The sequence below is a fragment of the Helobdella robusta genome (genome assembly GCF_000326865.2).
Source record: "Helobdella robusta unplaced genomic scaffold HELROscaffold_70, whole genome shotgun sequence".
Lineage (NCBI taxonomy): Eukaryota > Metazoa > Annelida > Clitellata > Rhynchobdellida > Glossiphoniidae > Helobdella > Helobdella robusta.
Genome location: NW_008705399.1, coordinates 228518 through 249619, shown reverse-complemented (window position 1 = coordinate 249619; position 21102 = coordinate 228518). Strand labels below are relative to the sequence as shown.

Below are 21102 nucleotides of genomic sequence, written 5' to 3'. Positions count from 1 at the left end.
ATACTATATGTGTGTGTGCATGTGTGTGTATGTATGTATGTGTGTGTGTTTGTTTGTGTGTGTCCGTGTTTGAGCTCTCATACAGAACATTTCCACATCATTTCAAATAAAATTTTTAAGCCTATTCTTTTCAGTTCACAGCACGTGAATAATCATCAACTTCTAGCACTTCAATCCAATCCCTGATCTGAAATTCCATGAAAGACTCCTACTGACTGTAATTGCTAGCTGATGTGTAAGCTATTTGTACACGAATGAGATTATGATATTTTGGAGGAATATTAATGATAAATATTTACGTTTTAACAAAATTAACAAGTTTATTTCAATATGTGCGTATGTATTTATTGTTATGCCAGTACTTAAAAAAAAAAACCATTACACTGATAAATCTTTCTTTGCTTTTTTATCTGTGTATAATAATTCGCTTGGATTTTCATCGAAAGTTCTCAAAATGACTTCAACGATGAGCGCTTTATGTGTGGCTGGGGACAGAACCACCGGCCAATCCGTCCGAACACAAAATGGTAATTTAATTTGATCATTTGATTAGTAAAAATCCACGATCATGAACTGCACGGTGCTGGAATGATTAGCATTATTAGTGTATTCCTTTTATCGCTCACGCTTTGTCACATTTTTCATTCTATATGAAAACTTGTACTAAATTCATGTTTATATTAAATTAACAATTAGGCAAATAATATTTAAATCGTTATATTGAAAAAATTTTAAACGATTTTTTGCAGTAATGGCAGCTTGTTCGATTGCCAACATTGTGAAAACCAGTTTGGGTCCGGTGGGCCTGGATAAGATGCTGGTTGACGATGTTGGGGTGGGTACATTATAACATTTGATCCTATTTTTCATTTTTTTTTCACCCAAATGTAGTTTATTTTATCTCTGATCTTTCAAATCTGAAAAACAGGAAACAAACATCAATGATATAAATAACAACTTGATAATACAAAAAATATAATAAATGGTTTTAAATAAGATTTTTACTCATTCATTTAAAACAATGAATTCTTCCTATTAGGATGTAACCATCACTAATGATGGAGCCACCATTCTTAAGTTGTTGGAAGTTGAACACCCAGCTGCAAAGGTTCTTGTCGAACTTGCTCAATTGCAAGATGAAGAAGTTGGTGATGGCACAACATCTGTTGTAAGTTTTAGAAATTGCAATTACATTTTCATAATTTTATGTCTTTTCATTATGATTCTAAAACTTTAAATTTGATTTTTTTTAGGTAATCATAGCTGCAGAACTGTTAAAAAATGCAGATGAATTGGTTAAGTATAAGATCCATCCAACCTCCATAATTAGTGGCTACAGGCTGGCCTGCAAGTGTGTGATATTTAGTTTTGGTGTTGTTATGTTTTTTTTCTTACTGTTAGCATACTATGAAATGACCAATCATCAAGCTAATCACGATCCAACCGACCAATCCCAACAAAGGACCAAACCCAACTGACCAACCACATTACATTACAAACCAATATTTCGTCTGCCAACTGACCAATCAAACAACACCTAACAACAGAGAAGCTTGCAAGTACATACAAGATAACTTGACCATATCAACTGATGAACTTGGCAAGCAGAGCATCATCAATGCTGCCAAGACCAGCATGTCCAGCAAAGTCATTGGGTCGTATCCTTTTGTTTTGGAATAAATATTATTTTGTTACATTTTAGTAATGGAAAAGATGACTAATGTTAAATTTATTATGAATACAATGCTTTCTTTGCTTTCTTTAACCTCTATTTCTTTATCACCATCTCATCCTCTTCTTCATCGACTTCCTTGTTTGGTTTTTAATCACAGAGATGATGAATTTTTTGCTAATCTGGCAGTAGATGCAGCCCATGCTGTGAAAGTTAGTGACGGGAAAGGAGGTTTCAAGTACCCCATCAAGGCAATAAATGTCCTGAAAGCCCATGGCATGAGAGCTGTTGAAAGTGTCCTAGTTAATGGATATGCTCTTAATTGTACTGTTGCTGCTCAAGGTGTGTTTGTTTTTGTGTTTGTCAGCGTTGTTGGCTTTGTTTGTTTGTCTGTTTGAGTTTTATGTAAATATTCCAGTGTTTGTATTGTCTTATTACATATTTATTTCTCATTGTAACGTTTCTTTGTTTCTCTCTCTCTCTCTCTCTCTCTCTCTCTCTCTCTCTCTCTCTCTCTCTCTCTCTCTTTCCGTAATTAACTCTGATTGTCCGATTTTCATCGACAGCCATGCCAAAGAGAATCACGAATGCCAAGATAGCTCTGTTGGACTTCAGTCTTCAGAAGGCCAAGATGAAGTTAGGAGTGCAAGTGCTTGTCAACGATCCTTCTAAGCTGGAGGCAATCAGGCAGAGGTGCTAGTGGTATTAGTTGTTGTTGTTGGTTGTATTGTTTGTCTTTGGTCTGCTTCTTCTATGTACATATATGCATCTTACATGTCTATTTAGTTATTTCAATGGCAACAAATGCAAATAAATCAACACTCACCCCAACCAGAGAAAGTGACATAACGAAGGAGAGAGTCCAGAAGATTCTGTCCACGGGCGTGAATGTGGTCTTAACAACCGGGGGCATTGACGACCTCTGCACCAAATATTTCGTCGACGCTGGGGCTATGGCTGTTAGGAGGTGTAAGAAAGTTGATCTGAAGAGGATTGCTAAGGCTACTGGAGGTTTGTGGATGGCTGCTACTTGAATGACTAATTTCTTCAGAGTTAAACTTTAATTTCTAAATCCCTCTACAATTAACTCCTCATCAAACTCGATCAGGGCAGTTGATATCGACTCTTGCAAACATGGAGGGTGAGGAAAGCTATGATGCCAGCATGATGGGACAGGCTGATGAGGTCATTCAAGAGAGGGTGTCTGACGATGAATTGATTCTTATTAAGGGGTTGGTTTGTTGCTGTTGTTTATGTTTCGGTGTTGTTGCAGACAATAATTTACACACACACATACAGACCCAAGGCTCACACATCAGCCAGCATCATCTTGAGAGGAGCAAATGATTTTCTGCTAGATGAAATGGAAAGATCTCTTCATGATGCCCTCTGCGTTATCAAGCGTGTCCTCGAGTCAAAATCCGTCGTCCCCGGTGGTGGAGCTGTGGAGGCTGCTGTCTCCATCTATCTCGAGAATTTCGCTTCATCTCTTGTTCGTTTTTATGGTGTTGTGAAGATTCTTTTGTAGTGTGTGTCGTAGTTGAGTCGTTGGTGTACTGTGTGATAGTCAAGCCGTTTATCTAATGTTAAATTTTGTTTTTCAGAGTTCCAGGGAACAGTTGGCCATTGCAGAGTTTGCAAATAGTTTGTTGGTGATTCCTAAGCAGTTGGCAGTCAATGCAGCTCTCGATTCAACCGATCTGGTGGCCAAACTGAGAGCTTTCCATAACTCTTCTCAGACTAAACCTGAGCATAAAGAATTAAGATGGTATCTGTCTTTTCTTTTTTTCAATATCTTCGATTTTTTTTGTCCCATTCCAATGGTTTGTTTTTTATTATACATTCCAAAAACGTACATAAATTTCATTAAAAATTTCAGGATTGGTCTCGATCTGATAGAAGGAAAGGTTCGTGACAACAAGGAAGCAGGTGTTTTTGAACCAACGATCTCCAAGATCAAAAGTTTGAAATTTGCCACAGAAGCTGCCATAACCATTTTGAGAATTGATGATATGATTAAGCTGGCCCCCGAACAACCCAAGGGCAAATCTTACGGTGATGCTTGCAACGCCGGAGAGCTAGATGATTACTAGGCAGTGCCAAGGGCGAGGCTACTGAATATTAATGAATGAATAAATTAATAATTAATTAACTAGTTGATCGGTTCTTCGTGGTGATGCTGAGTGATTAGATGCTTGCTTGAGATTAGGCAGTGTGGAGGGAAGGTTGAATGTTAATGAATGAAAATATTTAAAATAATATGTTCATTAATATGTTTGGCTGAATGTTTATAAATAGACAAATGAATAAATAAATAATAAAACTAGTTGATTGGCTGTTATTAATTTTCGTTTGCGGTTAATTATAACAAAAAAATGTAAATTTTACATTTTTATAAACGAACATCTTGTTCAGTCATTTGTTTCTATTTTTCATTGATTAAAATGTTCTGAGGTGGCTATAGCGAGAATGATGGGTTTCTAATACGGAAAGGATTAGCTCGTATGTATTTATATATTTTCGTTCTTGACAACCTAATTTAACTTTATACCCATGTACGTGTATGCGTGTTTATTTCATCATCGTTTATTTCTTAGTAATAAAATGTTTTATTATTACTAATCGAAGACAATTTAATTTAATTATTCTTAATATATTAAAATAGTCGAAAGCGCAATGTTTACGACAGCAGTGTAAATGGTTACTGAAATATCTATAGCATAGTTGAACGAATGTATATCACAATTGAATGTTAAAATGTTACAGCAAACAAGTGTTAAAAGTATAGATATGTTGCATTAGTATGTGAGTACACATTAAATGAAAATATATATTTAAAGGTCACAGCATGAAGATGACGGTTAGTACTTTAACAATATACGTGAAGTACTGTTATAAATTATTTTTTAATGAATACAATACAGGGTTATAAACGTAACTATATGTATATATATATATATATACTAAAAGTTTCCCACATATTTTTTTAGTTGAAAGGTTAAAGGTTACTTTCTTCTGTGCACTCGGTTCAGAGGTGTCAACGACAAAGTCCACGCATCATACGCATTCGAAACCAGTCACCACAACAGCAGAACCGGGCGCCTCTAACCATTACCCAGTGTTATTATTATTATTGTTATTTTTCAGTTGTTTTTATTATTTTTATTGTTATTCTAATTATTATTACTCTCATCCGCGACTCTGCCGAGAATTTTGTACTGTTCCATCATCTTTTTGATTCTAACGGTGGCCTCGTATGCAAGGTTCTCATCTATATCCATCTGGAAATGTATAATCGTATTAATAATAATAGTTATTATTTGTATTATTATTGCTATTTATTATTATTATTTGCAGTATTGCTAGAGTTACCAGCCTTAATAACTTCAACGTACGGCCTGCCAGAGATACTGCACCTACTGTAATACTTACTCATGGGGTCCAAACATCGTGGTTCTTGTTTTGTAAGCCAAAACTGAGTGAATGGATGAATGAATTAGTGGATGAATGAATGAATGAGAGATGAATGAATGAGTGAATGAATGAATGAACGAATTAAAATAAACTCATAAATAGAGGTTTGTGTTTGTGGTTATAGTAGTAATAGCGAAAAATTATAAATAATCGTTATTATAACTTATTATTATGATAAAAAATACCAAAATAATAAAATAATAATAAAATTATTAATTAATAATAAGGTTATTGATAAATGATTTGTCAACCATTTAAATAGCCAACCAATGAATAGCAAGCAATATCGGGCTTCAGTGTAAGACTCGAGACAAAAATCCTAAACTGAAAAAAAAAAATTATTATTTTTTCATACTTTAAGATGCAGCTCCGTCAAACGCTGTAATACTAAGTGATGATAAGTAGTTGGAGAAGCTGTAGTAGTAGTGGTAGCAGTAGTAGTAGTTGTTGTTGTGGTAGTAGTAGTAATTGTTGTAGTAACAGTAGTAGTAATAGTAGTGATAGTTATAGTAGAAGTAGCGGCAGCAGTAGTTGTATCAATAGTTGTAGTAAAATATAATAGTAAGAACAAATGAATGAGAAAAAAAAAACAAAAAAATGAAATGAATAATTAAATAAATGACCATCTTACTTACTAGAGATAGAATTGGCAATAATATGAACCAGAACCAGGAGCCAATGATGCCGTACAAGAGGTTCGTTATCACCAAACCTGGGCAGGTAGTGTGAGAGTAGATGCCCTATGAAAAATATTATTATGAATAATTGTGATGAATGGGCTATGAAGAATTATGACGATAAATTATGATAATTACGATGAATAAATTATGATAATTGTTATGGGTGATTTGTGAACATTACTAATGGTGAATTACTAACGGATTTATTGTAATTCTTATTCATCTGGTAACTCAGAAGATCCATCGTATACTTTGAAGAACTATAAGGTTCATCACTGCAAAGAATGACTAATTAAATGAGAGAAAGAGTGAGAGGGAGAGAGAGAAATTATTCCATAGCTAAAGTTATTATTTATCATAATTATTCATAATTAAATTAATAATTAATCCATAAATAGATAACCCATTTTTGTGTTGAATGTTATCAAGATTGAAGGCAGATCTCTTAGCATTGCTTGAAGATGTCCATATAACATGAGTCGTTTTATTATTATTATTATTTCTATTATTATTATTATTATTATCATCTTGTTCTTTGTGGCGTCCCAATACGCTAAGCAATTCTTTGAACTGAGGAAACAAATTAACAACAACAACAACACACGTTTAGACGACATTTTCCCCGAGATCGGGGGTTGCCGTTTGGCTACCTGTGATGAAACCGAAATACCCCTCGACGCCATCCACATCTGTCACTCGCCTCAGTATCACGCAACCCCGCTTTCACCCTGTCCTTCTCCACCTGCTCTCTCCATCCCAATCGCGGACGACCCCTTCCTACCACTCCTTCAACCTCGAACTCCAACGCTCGCCTAATCCCGACCCTTTCATCCCTTCTCAACACATGTCCATACCACCGCAATCTCGATCTCCTTATCAATGTCACAATGTCCTCATTCAGTTCCATCATTGACATCAGCTCTGTACTACTCCTCCTATCCTTCACTTTAACCCCACACATCATCCTCACCATAGCTCTTCCAGCCTTCTGCAGTACACTTTCCTCCTCTCTCCTCAACACCCAAGTTTCACCACCATATACCATCGCTGCTCTCACACATGCTTTATATACCCTCCCTTTCATCTTCACTGACCATTTCTTTTCACACAATACCCCACCCAGTTCCCTAAATTTCATCCATCCTACACGAACTCTAGCCGTAACTGCGCTCAAACATCCTCCATCCGCGTTCAGCTTATCCCCTAAGTAAACAAAGCTTTCCACTCTTTCAATACCACCACTCAACCCCGTCCTTGCGTCCGTCCTATTAATATCACACCATGAACACATTTCTTACATTTGAACGTGCCTTCCACCTTTTTCAGTGCCCCCCTCACACCACTACATCTCTTATGCACCCATTTCTGACATCCTATACACAATACTGAGTTAGCCTTCACTCTCCTGTCACATACCCCACAGGGGTCTATTTTACTTATCACTCGCTCCCCACCTTCCCCACTCACCATTACCTTCATCTTACCAATATTAACTTTTAACCCTTTCTTTTCAATAACACTTTTCTATCTGTCAAATTTTAACTGCAATTCTTCCATGCTATCAGCCATCAAGACTAAATCATCTGCATACAAAATCTCAAATAACAACCCCTCCATTATGTTTCCACACACAACATCCATCACAATTGCAAACAGAAACGGTGATAACACTGATCCTTGATGCACTCCTACCTTAACACTAAAAGCGTCCGACATCCCCCTTCCAACCCTCACCTTTGTCTTTGCCCCTTCATACAGCTGCATCACAGCTTTAACAAGTCTCTCATTCACTCCTTTCTTCCTCAACGCCCATTCAATGACCTTCCTCGGTACTCGATCAAAAGCCTTTTCTAGATCCAGGTCAAGAAGGAGAGGTTTAGGGTATGGAGAAGGGACATGACGGAGGAAGCGGAGTCTGAGTATAGGAAGGCTAAGAAGGTTGCAAAACAGGCAGTGGCAACTGCAATGACGAACGCATCAGATAGGTTAATGAAGGAAATGGAATTTGATGTGAGTTCGAGGAAAATGTTCAAAGTAGCAAAGCAGTCAATGAGGGATAGGAAAGATGTTATAGGGAATGGATGTGTTTGGGATGGATCTGGCAAGTTGTGCATAGATGAGGAGGAAAAAGCTCAGGTGTGGAAAGCTCATATGGAAAGGTTGATGAATGAAGAGAATGAGTGGGATGGAGATGTGGAATCCGCGGTCACACACGGACCTATAGAGAAGGTGACGATGGAGGAAGTAGAGAAAGCAGTTAGAGAAATGAAACTAGGTAAGACGACAGGGGTTTCGGAAGTGGCGGCAGAACATATAAAAGCGAGTGGGGTGATAGGAATTGAAGTTATGATGAGAATTGCTAACAGTATGTTTGATGATGAAGGTATACCTGAGGATTGGCGACACAGTGTGTTGGTGCCGTTGTATAAGGGCAAAGGAGATGTGAGAGATTGTGGGTCATATAGGGGTGTGAAATTGCTAGAGCACGGAATGAAGGTAGTGGAGAGGGTGCTTGAGAGGAGGTTGAGAAATATGGTGACAGTTAATGAAATGCAGTGTGTGTTTATGCCTGGTAGGGGAACGGTGGATGCGTTGTTCATGGTGAGAATGTTGCAGGAGAATTATAGAAAGAAGAAACGAAGATTGTACATGTGTTTTGTCCAAAACCCTTCTTATATCTTCATCCCACCACCACGTCTCACCATGCCTACACTTTCCTTTCGTCCATCCACATACTTTATCTGCCGTAGCCAACACACAGTCCCTGTATCTCTCCCAAACATCTCCATCCTTACCACTCTCCAAATTTTCAGCCACCTTCACTTCAAATGCCTTCCTCACCTCTGCATCCTGCAACTTCCATGTCTTTCTCTTTGCCACAAACTTATCCTTCTTCCTCCTCCCCATTTCTTTTGATGTCACATCCATCACAACCATACTATGCTGCAGCATACCAGGTATCGCCTTCACATTCTTCACATACTTCCTATCTTTGACCCTTACCAATATATAGTCTATCATCGACCTATGCTCCCCTATGAGGAAACAAATTAACCCATTACTTATAATAAATATTTACATCATCACTGCTATTATTATTAATTATTATTATTACTAATTATTATTATTATGAAAATCACTATCATACCAATAAAATATGTCCAAACACATTGGTGGAGAATATGTTACAAAGGCCAGTTTCATCATTTTCAACGTCATATTGCTTAATCAGATTGTGTCCAGTTCTAATCATTTCAAAGCAATTTCTGAATGGATGAATGAATAAATAAATGAGTGAATGAATGAATGAGCGAATGAATGAGCGAATTAATGAATGAATGAATGAATATATGAATGAATATATGAATGAATATATGAATGAATGAGTATAAGAAGGAATGAGTGAATGAATGAATAGAAGAATGAATAAACACAATCAATTAATGAAAGAAAAGATACATGATAAAGTGTGAATAAAGAAATGACTGCATGAATTAATGATTGAATGAGTAGAGAAAGAATGAACGAATGAATGAATAATTAAATGAATGAAAAAATAAATAAATAAATGAGTGAATGATTAATGAATGAAAATGTTATAAATTCAAAAAGTCAATTTTTATGAAACCTTGAAAAAACATTCCTCACAAAATAATTCCAGTCAACAAACGTGTTTGGCATCACACCAGCATTGAAAAATAGGTAATCTATATGGCTGTGTCTGTAGTAATGCAGTAAAATAGTATTGTTTTATTCAGCAGTAGTAGTACCAGTATTAGTAGTAGTAGTTTGTTTTCATTCATATATATATATATATATATATATATATATATATATATATGTGTGTGTGTTCATGTAAATGTTGGTAATATATATATATATATATATATATACAAGTAAAGGTTGGTAATATATATATATATTAATTCAAACGTATTGTTTTATTTATTAATATTGCTTATAGTAGCAGTAGTAGTAGTAGTAGTAGTAGTAGTAGTAGCAGTAGCAGTAGCAGTAGCAGTAGCAGTAGCAGTAGCAGTAGCAGTAGTAGTAGTAGTAGTAGTAGTAGTAGTAGTTTATATATTAATAATTCAAATGTGTATTATGATGTTTATTCAGTTTTATAACAAAAAAATGACAAAAAAATAATGACTTTAATTTTACTTCTTGAGCAGCACGAATAACAGATTGAGGGTTGGACATGTCAGCAAAAAATAGTTCGACGGATCGGCTGGGGAATGTTTTCAGTAGCTCCCTCTGAGCCGCGAATGCTTTCTTCTTGTTTCGACAGATCAAACAAACGCGGAAGTCAGTATTTGCCAGCAAATTTTTTACCAAACTAAATCCTACGCCACTGTTTCAGTGTTTGCGCGTATTTAAACAAAATTTTTTAAATTTATAAGACAAATAAATGTAAAATTGTGAAAAAATATAGTAAAAAAGCTTGCGAAAAATTAAAAAAATGGAGAAAGCATTAAATTAAAAAAAGGTCTACGAACGCGTTGGCACCGGTAATCAACGCTACTTTTTTGTCATTCATTTTTTCTGATTGGAATCTGTGCAAAAGTGGAAAACATAACAATTGGGGCCTCCTGATTTTAATTTATTCAGCCTAATTACAAAAAAACGTACGATTATTTTAAAACACGTTCGGAAAAGATCGTACGTTTTTGTTTTTAAACTAAAAGTGAACCTTTTTGTATTGTGCGTACACACTGCTGCTATGAATACGTAATAGAATGAAAGGTAATAAAACCATATACAAGGATTAATTTCAATGATAGCCTTGCAATTAAATGATGTGTCATGTGAATTATATTGTTTATATGAGTGGAATGAATTATTTAGAAGAAGAATGTTTATAAAAAATGAGAAAGATATCCTGTTTTGAAATTAAAAACCAAACTTTATTCAATTTTGTGGCTTTGAGTTCTAAAACGTTATAATTGAAAGAAATAAACATCTACGTCATATTTTTCTGTAAACTTTAAACACTTATTAACCATAAACCATCATTACAAAGGTTATTTTTTCTAAAAACTTCAAAGAAAATAAAGAATTGAGCAACTAATATTTAAATTTAACAAAAAAGATAAAGAATTAGCAACTAATATTTAAATTTAACATCCTTAGATTAAGTCATCAGCAGAGGAATAAGGACGAACAACTTCAATCTACTTCAGCCAGGAAGACACCGACAGTACATTGACAAATATTCTACACTACTACTTAAAACTATAACATCTTACTTAATACAGTAGTACAGTAACGATAAATCATGGGCAATGAGCAGAGTTGTGACGGTAATAGTCAACGCGGTAGTGGTAAATCCACCCAAAGCAAAGGGAATCGTAAAAGGTCCACGAAATGTCGAGAGAGAAGCCGGAGCAGATCGACACGACGAAAAAGCGTGAAAAGGTGTGTCAGTAAGACAAAATCTCGTAAGAAACACTGCCGCAATTGATCACGTTCGCGCAGACTGGTATTTGAGTATCCAGTCGCAATTTAGAATCGTGTCATATCGCAAGGCGCGCTCTGAGAAAAATTTTGACTTTTATTATGTAAATTCACGTAAAGACATTTCACTCTTTTACTGTGATAATTATTTTGTAAAACCAACTAAAAAATTGAAAAAAAAAATTATAACACTGTAATATTAATAGTCAATATCCTATTGGCGTTTTGCTTGTGTACATGAAAATTTTAATAAAAACATAGTAATCAAATTTTAATCAATCATTGTGTACAAATTTAATTCAAATCATTGTGTACAAATTTAATTCAAATCATTGAAATACAATAAGTTAGGCAAGCGTTAAGATGATTTAATGGTATCCAGATAACTGACAAGGGTCGTTTCAGGAGGTATAAATACACTGTTCTTTGCCTCAACCTGAGTTTTCCTATTTCCAAGGTTGTCAAAACTTTTGGCTTCCAAGTCCAAATATTGACTGACTGCATGAAGCAACATCCTCTTGAACCCATCAGGCAGACAAGTCACGTAAACGGAATTCGGCCACTCGTGAAAATAATCAATCAGATCAACTTCAATCTTCTCTAACTCACCTTTTGGTATCTGCTTCCTGTTGAGAAAGTGTCTAAGTTTCTGGCTGATTCTGGCAAAAGCCTTTTCCGCACTGGTACCAAGATTAACGAAGCCGTCGTCTGTAACTTCGCCGCCTAAATTATTTTTGTCCTTTTTCTCGAACGCAGGCACTTTGAGGAACTCCAACTGTTCATCCTCTGTCCAATTTACGAAATTATTCCAGACGGCCATTTTTTCTTCTTCTTGAAAGAGTTCAGTAAAAGCAGAGGGTTGTATATCGATAAGATCACATAAATCAACACTATCAGATTCATCAAAATCAATTCCGTCGATTTGAGAGAGAAGAAACTGAAGATTTTCCTGTCGCCTTCTCGTTCGCAGTCCTGGCAAACTTCTTCGACGTTCCCTAGGGACGCAGTGATGTTGGGATCTCTTGAAGTTCTTACGCTTGCGGCCGCCACCTGGTTTCTGAAGACTGACATTTGAATCGTTGGTGTCATCCGCAAATGTCACTGAAGGCAACTGTTGTTTTTGTTGTCCGTTTGTTGAAATTCTTTTATCATTTTCGACGAAAATTATCTTACTTTCAACATCGTTATTGTCCTCTACGGTTTCCATAACGGCAAAATAAAATAATGTTTCGAAAAATGATTTCAAGAATAATAAAGAAGAGAAAATTTATTTTAAACAACGACACTTATGATGCGATCTCAAAATTCGTTGGTTAATTTAATTTTAATTGCACAACTGAACTAAACCTTTCGCACAGCTGTTGTATTGCAGCTAGGCTATGAAGAGCGAGATTAGTTAGACATGTTCCGTGACGTTTTTTAAACGCTTTATGGTTCCGTGCAATACCTATTGATGAAAATTAATTTATTTGTACATTTTCACAGCCATAGCTTCCAGAACAAGTAATGCTTTTAAAAGTAACTTTCTTAATTCACATTTTTACCAAGCATTCTTCTACATATACGCATTTAAAGACATATTTCTCTAGACACACACAGATAATACGACTCACCGGATTTCAATTTTCTTCAATAAATTAGTTTGTAACCATTTATAATTACAGCAGAAACTAACGCATTTAACTTAATGACAAAACTCAGAAACAATCGAAGCATGAACAATTAGGTTTTCAATCCATAACAAACCTCTGAGAAATGAAACTGAACGGTCATAGCTATTAAACAGATCCGAAAATTCTTTATCATTACTACCATCAATTTCAATTGTTGATTTCAATAAATTCATTATTAAAACAAAGTAAAAATATTTCATGCCGCATATGCGTGTGTATCAATCTATTATTATTTATAAAGAAACCATTCAATAGAATCCAATCAGAAGTCGAGTAAATGATGTGCACATGTGTATAAATGTGTGTGTATGGATAGATAGATAAGACGCAGCATCCATCTAACTTAGAAATCATCAAAATCCTCCTCTGCTATCTCCTTAGCACTCTCCAACTCTTGCTGCTCTCTCTCCCTTCTCTCCTAAGAAGAAATTATTAATTTTTCAAAATTATTTAATTATATTATTTTACTTTTTAAAACTTTTATTTATTCATATTTTTAATTATTTTTCAATTGCTATAATTCAACTTTTTTCTTAAATTTGAGAAAATATGAAAGAAAAAACATGGTATCAAATTTTACTGTTATATAAAGTACAATGGTGATATAAAATGAACTAATCTGAACATGAACTGACCACTAGGGCATTGATTAATTTAAGATTTAATTGTCACAATTTTAATAACAATAATTATTAATAACGTTAATATTAAACGAAATGGAGAAAACAACAAAAAAAAATCAAACTTCAGCAGATTCTAAATCCTTATTGTAGGACTTAGGTGGGAACCTCATGGCCTTGATAGACTGATTGTGAAGGTTTAAACAGAAAGTTATTCTTTGGTGGAAAGCCGTCATGGGTTCTTTGGTGCTGTAGATATCTGGGTTCTCCTTCGACTGCACATACTTTTTCTCATGGTCGATGGTGGCCTCAATCACCCCATCTCTTATTGCCTAATAATGGTTAGTATTTCAATCTTTTTTTAGAAGGTAAACAACAATAATAATATTAGTAGTAAAAGTAACCAAAGTAAAAATAAAAGTAGAAGAACCAAAAAAACAAAATCATAAATCTCTATGCCACTACATCACATCCAACGAACCTTAGCTACAATAAACTCTGCATCCTCTGGACTGCCTAACTGCAATTTCCTAGCTATGTCGAGTAGAGAGATGCGAGAGTACGACTGACTAATTATCCTAACTCCTGTTTTGATGACATTGTGTCGGAGTCGAACGATTAGAGAATAAGTACCTTCCAACTCAAATTTTCCTTTAAATTTCTCCAAGACTTGATTAAATCTTGCCAGGTTTCCGGTGCGAACAGCTGAAATAGTAATATATCAAAATAACAATAAGCAGAAACAATAATAGTAAAGATAAATACTCTCTCTTTTTTCTTCTCTCTCTCTCTCTCGCTCTCAATCAATCAACCTGACAAAATCACAAAGTCCCAACCCTGAGTGAGTTGAAAATATGGCTGCAAGGTCTTCCTGAGAGATGCTTGCCTGAAGGTCGACTTGTCAGGAATGTCCCCAAGCAGCAGTTCAACTGTTATTGCAAACTTCTGAACCTGTTGAATAAAAATGATAAAAAATATAAAAGTAAAAATAAAACAAGAAAGGGAAGTTGAAAGAAAGAGGGAGGAAGAAGAGAAAGAAAGAGAAAGTTTTTAATTATTTCAAAAACTATAGAGAAGAGAAATAAAGAAAGATAGAAAAATGGAGGAAAGAGAGAGAGAGAGCGAGCGAGAGAGAGAGACACAAACAAGGGCCAAACATACAATTTGTTTGAATCCAACAGCAGTGTGCTGAGGTGCCTTCCTCAGAGCCTGCATTAGATCAGTATGAGCTGAAGAGTACTCTAATTGAATGGCTTTCACGCGACCTAATTACATAAAAATTAAAATTATTATAATTAAATAAGCACGCATATAATTCAAGCAACTTAACCAATCCTTTTTAATATTTCAACTTGGTTTCAGTCAATTAGAACTAATAATACTTACAAAGCATAAAATATTGTGAAGACATTTTAAATCTTCAAAATAAAAATAATTAAACTCAGAAAATTTAGATCCATAAAAAGATAATTAGACAAAGAAAACACAGACAAACACCTACACACAGGCCTAAGCACACACACACACACCCATACACCACACACACAAACCTAACCAGTATAATACAAATATCTGGCCCATTCATTATTAGAAGAACTTTCAGGAAATGTGGCCTTAGCGATGAGTTTAGCGGCCTGGTCATACAAATTGTAGTGTAGATAATTTCTGAGGAGGAGGTTGAGGAGGGTTGCCTGGCCCTCGTGGTCAGATTTCAGGGTGCACGTGCAGAGTCGAGCGTGCAGGGTGCTGTTTGCATGTTAGGGAATGACTTGTGGCATCAAATGGAAAAAATTAATTAAATATTTCTACTATGAGCAAACATAAAAAAATAACTGGTAATCTCTGAGAAGAGCCCACCGACATGACAACCACCTACCTTCTAATCCTGTCAAACTGATTAGTGAGTTCGTAGGCCCTAGCAAAGTAGAAGTAGCACCTGGCGGCCAGCATGTCCAGGGTCCTCCTGTTTTGCAAGGCTATCTTATCCATCAGCTGGTCTGCACACTGCAATGCCTGGACGGTACAATTGAAGCTATAAATAGACTTATCAAATTTTTGATGCTATTTATAGAAAATGTTGAAACTATTTTTAAAAAAAACCTTAAAGCTATAAATAGAAAGTCTGACATTTAAATACAGATACTACTACTGTAAGAAAGATATAATGCTACATACAAGTAGGAAATCAGCCAGCTAACGTGATTCAATTTATTCTGATCCAGTAGATATATGAGAACAAGGAGGTGAAGGTAGATGTCGATCTCAACAAGCAAAGGAGTCGAAGCCTGCTTCCCCACCCTCGGCCTGAAGGTAGGGCCCTTTTCTTGCGTCTCCATTGGCTTTGTAAGTAGAAATAAAGAAATTAAAAGAGATTTATAAATTAAATTGGGCATGATTAATACAAATAAACAAATTATATAATAATTATTATAAATTGACAAATAAAATATTGCAAATTGTTTGAAAATTAACCATCTATGTGATGATAACAGTTTTTAGATTAAAATACTTTCAAAGTGCTCTTAAATATGCAAATACCATATGATAAATTATCATCATATATTGTATTTACTTTATAGCAAAATATATTTTATTTATTATGCCAGACTTTACACAGTAACTAGAAGAATTACTAAAACAAATTACTACCACACTACTACTATCAATCAATCTTTGTTTAGCATCCAGAGACTCAGTTTCCCGAGGTAAGACGTACCACACTACTACTAATTAAATGAAATTATTAAATTAAATTTTAACATCACAACCTCATCAATGTATTCTAGGAGTGGGTGAGTAGAATTGTTAGTGATCAGGAAGTAGCCAACAATGGCTCTGTGTAATACATTGTTGTTCAATCTTTTTCGAAGGTTCACAAGGGCCCTTAATGTCCTTGACATGAATCTAGGCTCTTTGGTAATGACTGCCTTTTCAATGTGTTTTATGTATTGCTTGAGATCTGAAAAGTTTAATTTACAATGGGTTAGTTAGAATTTTATGTTTAATTAAAATTAAATTAATTTCAAGTATAGGAAGAGTATTAGATAATCAATTCAATATCAATCAATAGAACATGGGCGTTGTTTTGCTAGATAACTGATGGCAAATAAGATTTTCGTATTAATTAAAAATTAGTTTTAAGCTCAAAAAAGTTCGCTGCTAATTTACTCCGAGTTGAGATTTAATGTTAAAAAATCTAAGAATGAAAATGGATGGTGGATGATGGTCTGGATACCTTCCAAGACTAATGTATCGGCATCCTTTTTAACTTCTTCAACGACTTCCTCCTTCTTCTCCACATCCTTCATTTCAACATTTTTTATCGGTTCTTTAAGCATTTTAAAAAAAATTAATTAAACTGAAACAGAAATAATTTTCAAACAGAAGATTTTGCCGTATCATTGAACGGAAATCAATACAAAACTGGTTAAGTAAGGCTCAACTAAACGCCACATTTTTAATGTATGTAATTCTAACTTTTAATCATTTCATGAGGTGCTTAATTTCTCGTTCAATGTTATATTATTAAATTCTTCAACTTTGCATTATTGCCCAACTAGGTAGGCGTTTGACAACCGTAGCATTTCTTTTTGTCGCAACCTAAAGGTTAATAGTTCAATACCATGCGAAGCTTAAAAAGTACATTTTTTGTGAATAAATAATTTAATCGCGGCTGGTACGGGCGGCCCACTAAGGTGACCACCACCCACCACCAAATAAAATTCAGAATTTACTTTTATTGAAATAGGAAAACTCATTTTTTGTTTGTTTGATCTATTGACAAACTTTTGTTCTATTGATAATACAAATGAATTATGGATACATAATACAAATGAATTATGGATACATAATACAATTGAATTATGGATATATTTGTTTGTTTGTGCCTGTACAGGCCTGGATATAATGTGTACAGGAGTGTGGGCTACCTATAAAAAACGAGTCTTTTAAAGTTTCATCACATTGGGGCATGTTCTAACAAGGTAAAAATAACATTTTGTAACATTTTAAACTGAGATATAAATGTGTGTGTGTTTGTGTGGTGTGTTGTGTGTGTGTCTGTGTGGTGTGTGTGTGTGTGCGATAAGTCTACAAACAAATGAAATCTTCTTAAAAATTATGCAAAATTAACCAATTTATATACCGTTATAAAATGAATTAAATTATTAAAATAAAATAAATAAATAAATTACTTATTTACATCAATGAATAAATGTTGATATAATGAATCTATATAGGGATATCTAATTCGGTAAGCCATTTGAAGAATTCTCTTTTAAACTCTCCCCAATACTTAAGTCTGGCCGCCACGTTCACTGATGGATTTACCGGATCTAAAATTAGTGGAGTTGGAGGATGAAATTCCATATTCATGAATTCAGAAGGATTGTAAAACCAATTCCAGAACACTCTAATTATGAAAATTCAATTGAGAGTATGTTGTAGTATAGCAGAGTATTGTAGTGAATGAATGCATATATGAATGGCTGACTGACTGAACGAATGAATGTATAAATGATTTATAAATAGAATGAATGAATGAATGATTGATTGAATGAATGATTGAATGAATGAATGAATGAATGAATGAATGAATGAATGAATGAATGAATGAATGAATGAATGAATGAATGAATGAATGAATGAATGAATGAATGAATGAATGAATGAATGAATGAATGAATGAATGAATGAATGAATGAATGAATGAATGAATGAATGAATGAATGAATGAATGAATGGGATGGATGAATGGATGAGTGGATAAAATATCTTCGTCAAGTTTTATACCTTAGCTCTGGCTCTTTCAACAAACTTCCCAACATAGCCAACACTTCAAACAGACTTGGGCCTTTTCTAATTTTGGTTTAAAATAATAATAATAAATATGATTTTAATAATAATTATTGTATTGTTACTTTTCGCAAATTTCTGCGGAACGTATGACTAGAAGTAATATAAGGTAGCTGTCTGGTCTGTAGCTTGATCTCGACCAGTTAATGTTATTTCGCCAATGTTTCACTACCTTTATGTAATCTTTGATCTGAAAATTATTTCATGTACTCATTTATCCATCCATATTTTGTTTGTTCATTCTTTCATTCGCTCATTCACTCATAAATTCATCCATTCGTTTATTCAATCATTCGATCATTGTGTTAAAGATCATTCAGTCATTGGTTGGTTGATCAGTGCATTCATCCATCCATTCGTTCGTTCGTTCGTTTGTTCAGTCATAAAAAAAATTGTCCATTGTTATTCCGACATAATAATTATAGTTGAAATTAATAATGATTTATCATGTTGTCATAATTAAACTCAAAATTATTTAAATTGCATACCTCTGGCTTTAATTCGTCTATGAGAATCTTCCTCAGATGAGAACAGGACAAATCCAAACAGCTGATATCATATTCAGAAATGAACATATCGACATCGGTATTCGACTTATCGGCAGTTGATTTATTAGTACCGGCGTCGAATATTCGCTTAATTAATTTAGAATCGATTCCAACAGACTGTTCTGTATCGCCGGTATTAGAGAGATCCGAAGCTAGCATAATATCAACGTCCAAAACCGAATTTATCGTGAATTGGATAGAGTGATCGGTAAATTGAAAGAATGAAGAAGAAGAAAATGATGATGATGATGACGACGAATTTTCTAACTCGGATGTGGTTATAGTACTGTTAAGACTTTGTATTATTGAAGGCTTGAGCGTGTGTAATAAGGCTGGCATCCATTTCTCGTAGTTAACGATCGGTAAATCTGTAAATGAAAAAACAAAGAATTGACTAAGATGAACCACTAGCCGTCTTGCTGTCTGAGCTAATCCCCTCTGAGCTAATTATAATTAACTATAAAATAATTAATAACTAAAATATTTATTATTGTTCGAGTGAATGATTTGTTGATTGATCGTTATTTTATATCATTCGCTAATCAATTAGATAATTCATTCGTTCATCCATTTTTTTCATCCATTCATCAGTCATTCATCTGAATAATAATAATAATAAATAATTAATTAATAATTAATTTATAATTATTATTATTATACTTTTGCAGTAGATGATGATGTCGACGTCAGATCTGCTTGCAGACGTTGTTTGCGTGCCCAGGGAGCCAAGGATGATTACGTTGGTGACATGGAGAAATGATGCTTGCTGAAATATTATTAATAATAATAATAATCATAATAATAATAATAACAATGATGATGATGGTGATAATTTTTATTTTATTGACTCTTATCTTTAAGATTTCTATAGAGTTTGTCTTCGACATTTTTAATCACACACTTAATCACACACATCACACACATAATTGGTGGATCGGATCGATTGAATGAATGATTAGTTGATTGATTGATGCATGCATTCATGCTTTTATTAGATCATTCATTCGTTCAATCAATCAATCATTCATTCGTTCATTCAATCAATCAGCCCAACCTTCAAATGATCACATATTCTATTTATTGCATCGAAATGTTTTTTTTCTATCGATTCATCTGCGCTGGATTGCCTTATTAACTGCTCTTCAGTCATTTTCGAGTATCTACTGTTATTATTATTATTGTTGTTGCTGTTGTCGTCGTTGTTGTTGTTGTTATTTTTCTTTTCATTAAGTCTATAGCTGAAGTTATTATTTTTATTTTTACCATTATTAAGTTCTACGCTGAGAGCTAAGTTTTTGATAAAATCGTGTAAGACTGTTATTGCTGTTGATGTTGTCATGGGTTTGTTGTTGCTGAAGTTGTTGTTGTTTTTGTTGATGCTATCGTTGATGTTGTTGCTGTTATTTGTTGGTGAAAATCGACCGTTTGATGAACTCTGAAAAAAATGTTTGAAAAAAATTAGTTGGGAATCAAGAAATTAGCTCAATGAAGAAACAGCTCATTTCATAACAAAAAATCGATAAAAATATTTCTAGATTAAAAAATCAAAGTTACACGAACGTAAGGTCCATACATTTTAAATAAAACTACATTTACATGTAAAAAAAACTCCAGCTTACATTTAGGCTATCAATAGACTTGGTTCTTTCAAAACTTTCAGTTTCGATTTTCATTTTGTTGTGAGAAATTCCCAGACCGCTGGAGTTGCTATTGTTACTACTAATCTCGTCCATATTATAAAGTGAAAGTGATGCTCTGGATGCGGACATTTCTTTTAAATTATTTAGCACAGATTTTTGTGAGGCGTCATTAGATAATTCTTGCCTGTTTTGGGTTTTTAGATAGTGGCTAATGTTTGATGGAATGTATGATCAAACGAATGAATGGATGAACGAATGAATGAATGATGGATAAACTAATTAATGAATGAAGAATGACCAAATGGATGGGTGGAATGAGAAAACAGATAAATGAACAAATGAATGAATGTATGAACGAATGGATGGATGGATGGAAAGACTAATAAACGAATGATATAATATAAACCTTAATTCGAGGAGATGTTTGATGTAGAGATCATACTTTGGTCCCGATCTGACAGAGAACGGAGTGCATTGTATGGAG

General features: G+C 34.2%; 4 protein-coding genes across 4 annotated transcripts in view; 1 reads left to right on the top strand and 3 right to left on the bottom strand.

Annotated features, from left to right (window-relative positions):
* Window positions 1-407: 407 nt before the first annotated feature.
* Window positions 408-4299, top strand: HELRODRAFT_115822 (hypothetical protein). The gene is made up of 12 exons (XM_009031154.1): window positions 408-527; window positions 750-835; window positions 1040-1168; window positions 1254-1351; window positions 1548-1658; window positions 1833-2014; window positions 2239-2365; window positions 2508-2683; window positions 2781-2904; window positions 2972-3164; window positions 3277-3440; window positions 3552-4299. Exons 1-12 carry the CDS (start codon window positions 455-457, stop codon window positions 3763-3765), a joined length of 1677 nt encoding a protein of 558 aa, XP_009029402.1. The 5' UTR covers window positions 408-454; the 3' UTR covers window positions 3766-4299.
* Window positions 4300-4306: 7 nt separating this feature from the next.
* HELRODRAFT_194195 (hypothetical protein) lies at window positions 4307-12490 on the bottom strand (the record flags this gene model as incomplete). The annotated part of the gene is made up of 11 exons (XM_009031153.1): window positions 4307-4953; window positions 5049-5147; window positions 5414-5470; window positions 5782-5886; window positions 6026-6101; window positions 6230-6396; window positions 8975-9092; window positions 9455-9547; window positions 9980-10180; window positions 10520-10611; window positions 11675-12490. The coding sequence occupies 11 exons, from the start codon at window positions 12488-12490 to the stop codon at window positions 4846-4848; spliced, it is 1932 nt and encodes a 643-aa protein (XP_009029401.1). The 3' UTR covers window positions 4307-4845.
* Window positions 12491-12894: 404 nt separating this feature from the next.
* On the bottom strand, window positions 12895-16993 carry HELRODRAFT_186129 (hypothetical protein). The gene is given in 11 exon segments (XM_009031152.1): window positions 12895-13021; window positions 13035-13374; window positions 13702-13908; window positions 14058-14281; window positions 14413-14527; window positions 14738-14841; window positions 15132-15322; window positions 15453-15589; window positions 15775-15915; window positions 16345-16535; window positions 16812-16993. 10 exon segments carry the CDS (start codon window positions 16912-16914, stop codon window positions 13300-13302), a joined length of 1488 nt encoding a protein of 495 aa, XP_009029400.1. The 5' UTR covers window positions 16915-16993; the 3' UTR covers window positions 12895-13021; window positions 13035-13299.
* An 813-nt stretch (window positions 16994-17806) lies between these two features.
* Window positions 17807-21102, bottom strand: part of HELRODRAFT_181338 (hypothetical protein) — a gene marked incomplete at both ends in the record, with an annotated part of 4848 nt that continues 1552 nt past the window's right edge. Inside the window, 8 exons of the mRNA XM_009031151.1 lie at window positions 17807-17987; window positions 18368-18433; window positions 18496-18620; window positions 18919-19346; window positions 19639-19744; window positions 20033-20413; window positions 20598-20802; window positions 21025-21102. The exon at window positions 21025-21102 is cut by the window's right edge and continues 65 nt beyond it. Of these exons, the coding sequence (XP_009029399.1) occupies window positions 17807-17987; window positions 18368-18433; window positions 18496-18620; window positions 18919-19346; window positions 19639-19744; window positions 20033-20413; window positions 20598-20802; window positions 21025-21102 (1570 nt within the window). The remainder of the gene's footprint in view (window positions 17988-18367; window positions 18434-18495; window positions 18621-18918; window positions 19347-19638; window positions 19745-20032; window positions 20414-20597; window positions 20803-21024) is intronic.

Bases quoted from the DNA above. Each gene is read 5' to 3' on its own strand.
- HELRODRAFT_115822 (XM_009031154.1), top strand. From the start codon at position 455: ATGACTTCAACGATGAGCGCTTTATGTGTGGCTGGGGACAGAACCACC. The intron at 2,366-2,507 runs GTGCTAGTGGTA...CACCCCAACCAG, and splicing joins CTGGAGGCAATCAGGCAGAG to AGAAAGTGACATAACGAAGG. The intron at 2,684-2,780 runs GTTTGTGGATGG...AAACTCGATCAG, and splicing joins GATTGCTAAGGCTACTGGAG to GGCAGTTGATATCGACTCTT.
- HELRODRAFT_186129 (XM_009031152.1), bottom strand. From the start codon at position 16,914: ATGCTTAAAGAACCGATAAAAAATGTTGAAATGAAGGATGTGGAGAAG. The intron at 14,528-14,737 runs GTATGTTTGGCC...TTTATTCAACAG, and splicing joins CTGTTGGATTCAAACAAATT to GTTCAGAAGTTTGCAATAAC. The intron at 13,909-14,057 runs GTTCGTTGGATG...AACCATTATTAG, and splicing joins CAGAGTTTATTGTAGCTAAG to GCAATAAGAGATGGGGTGAT.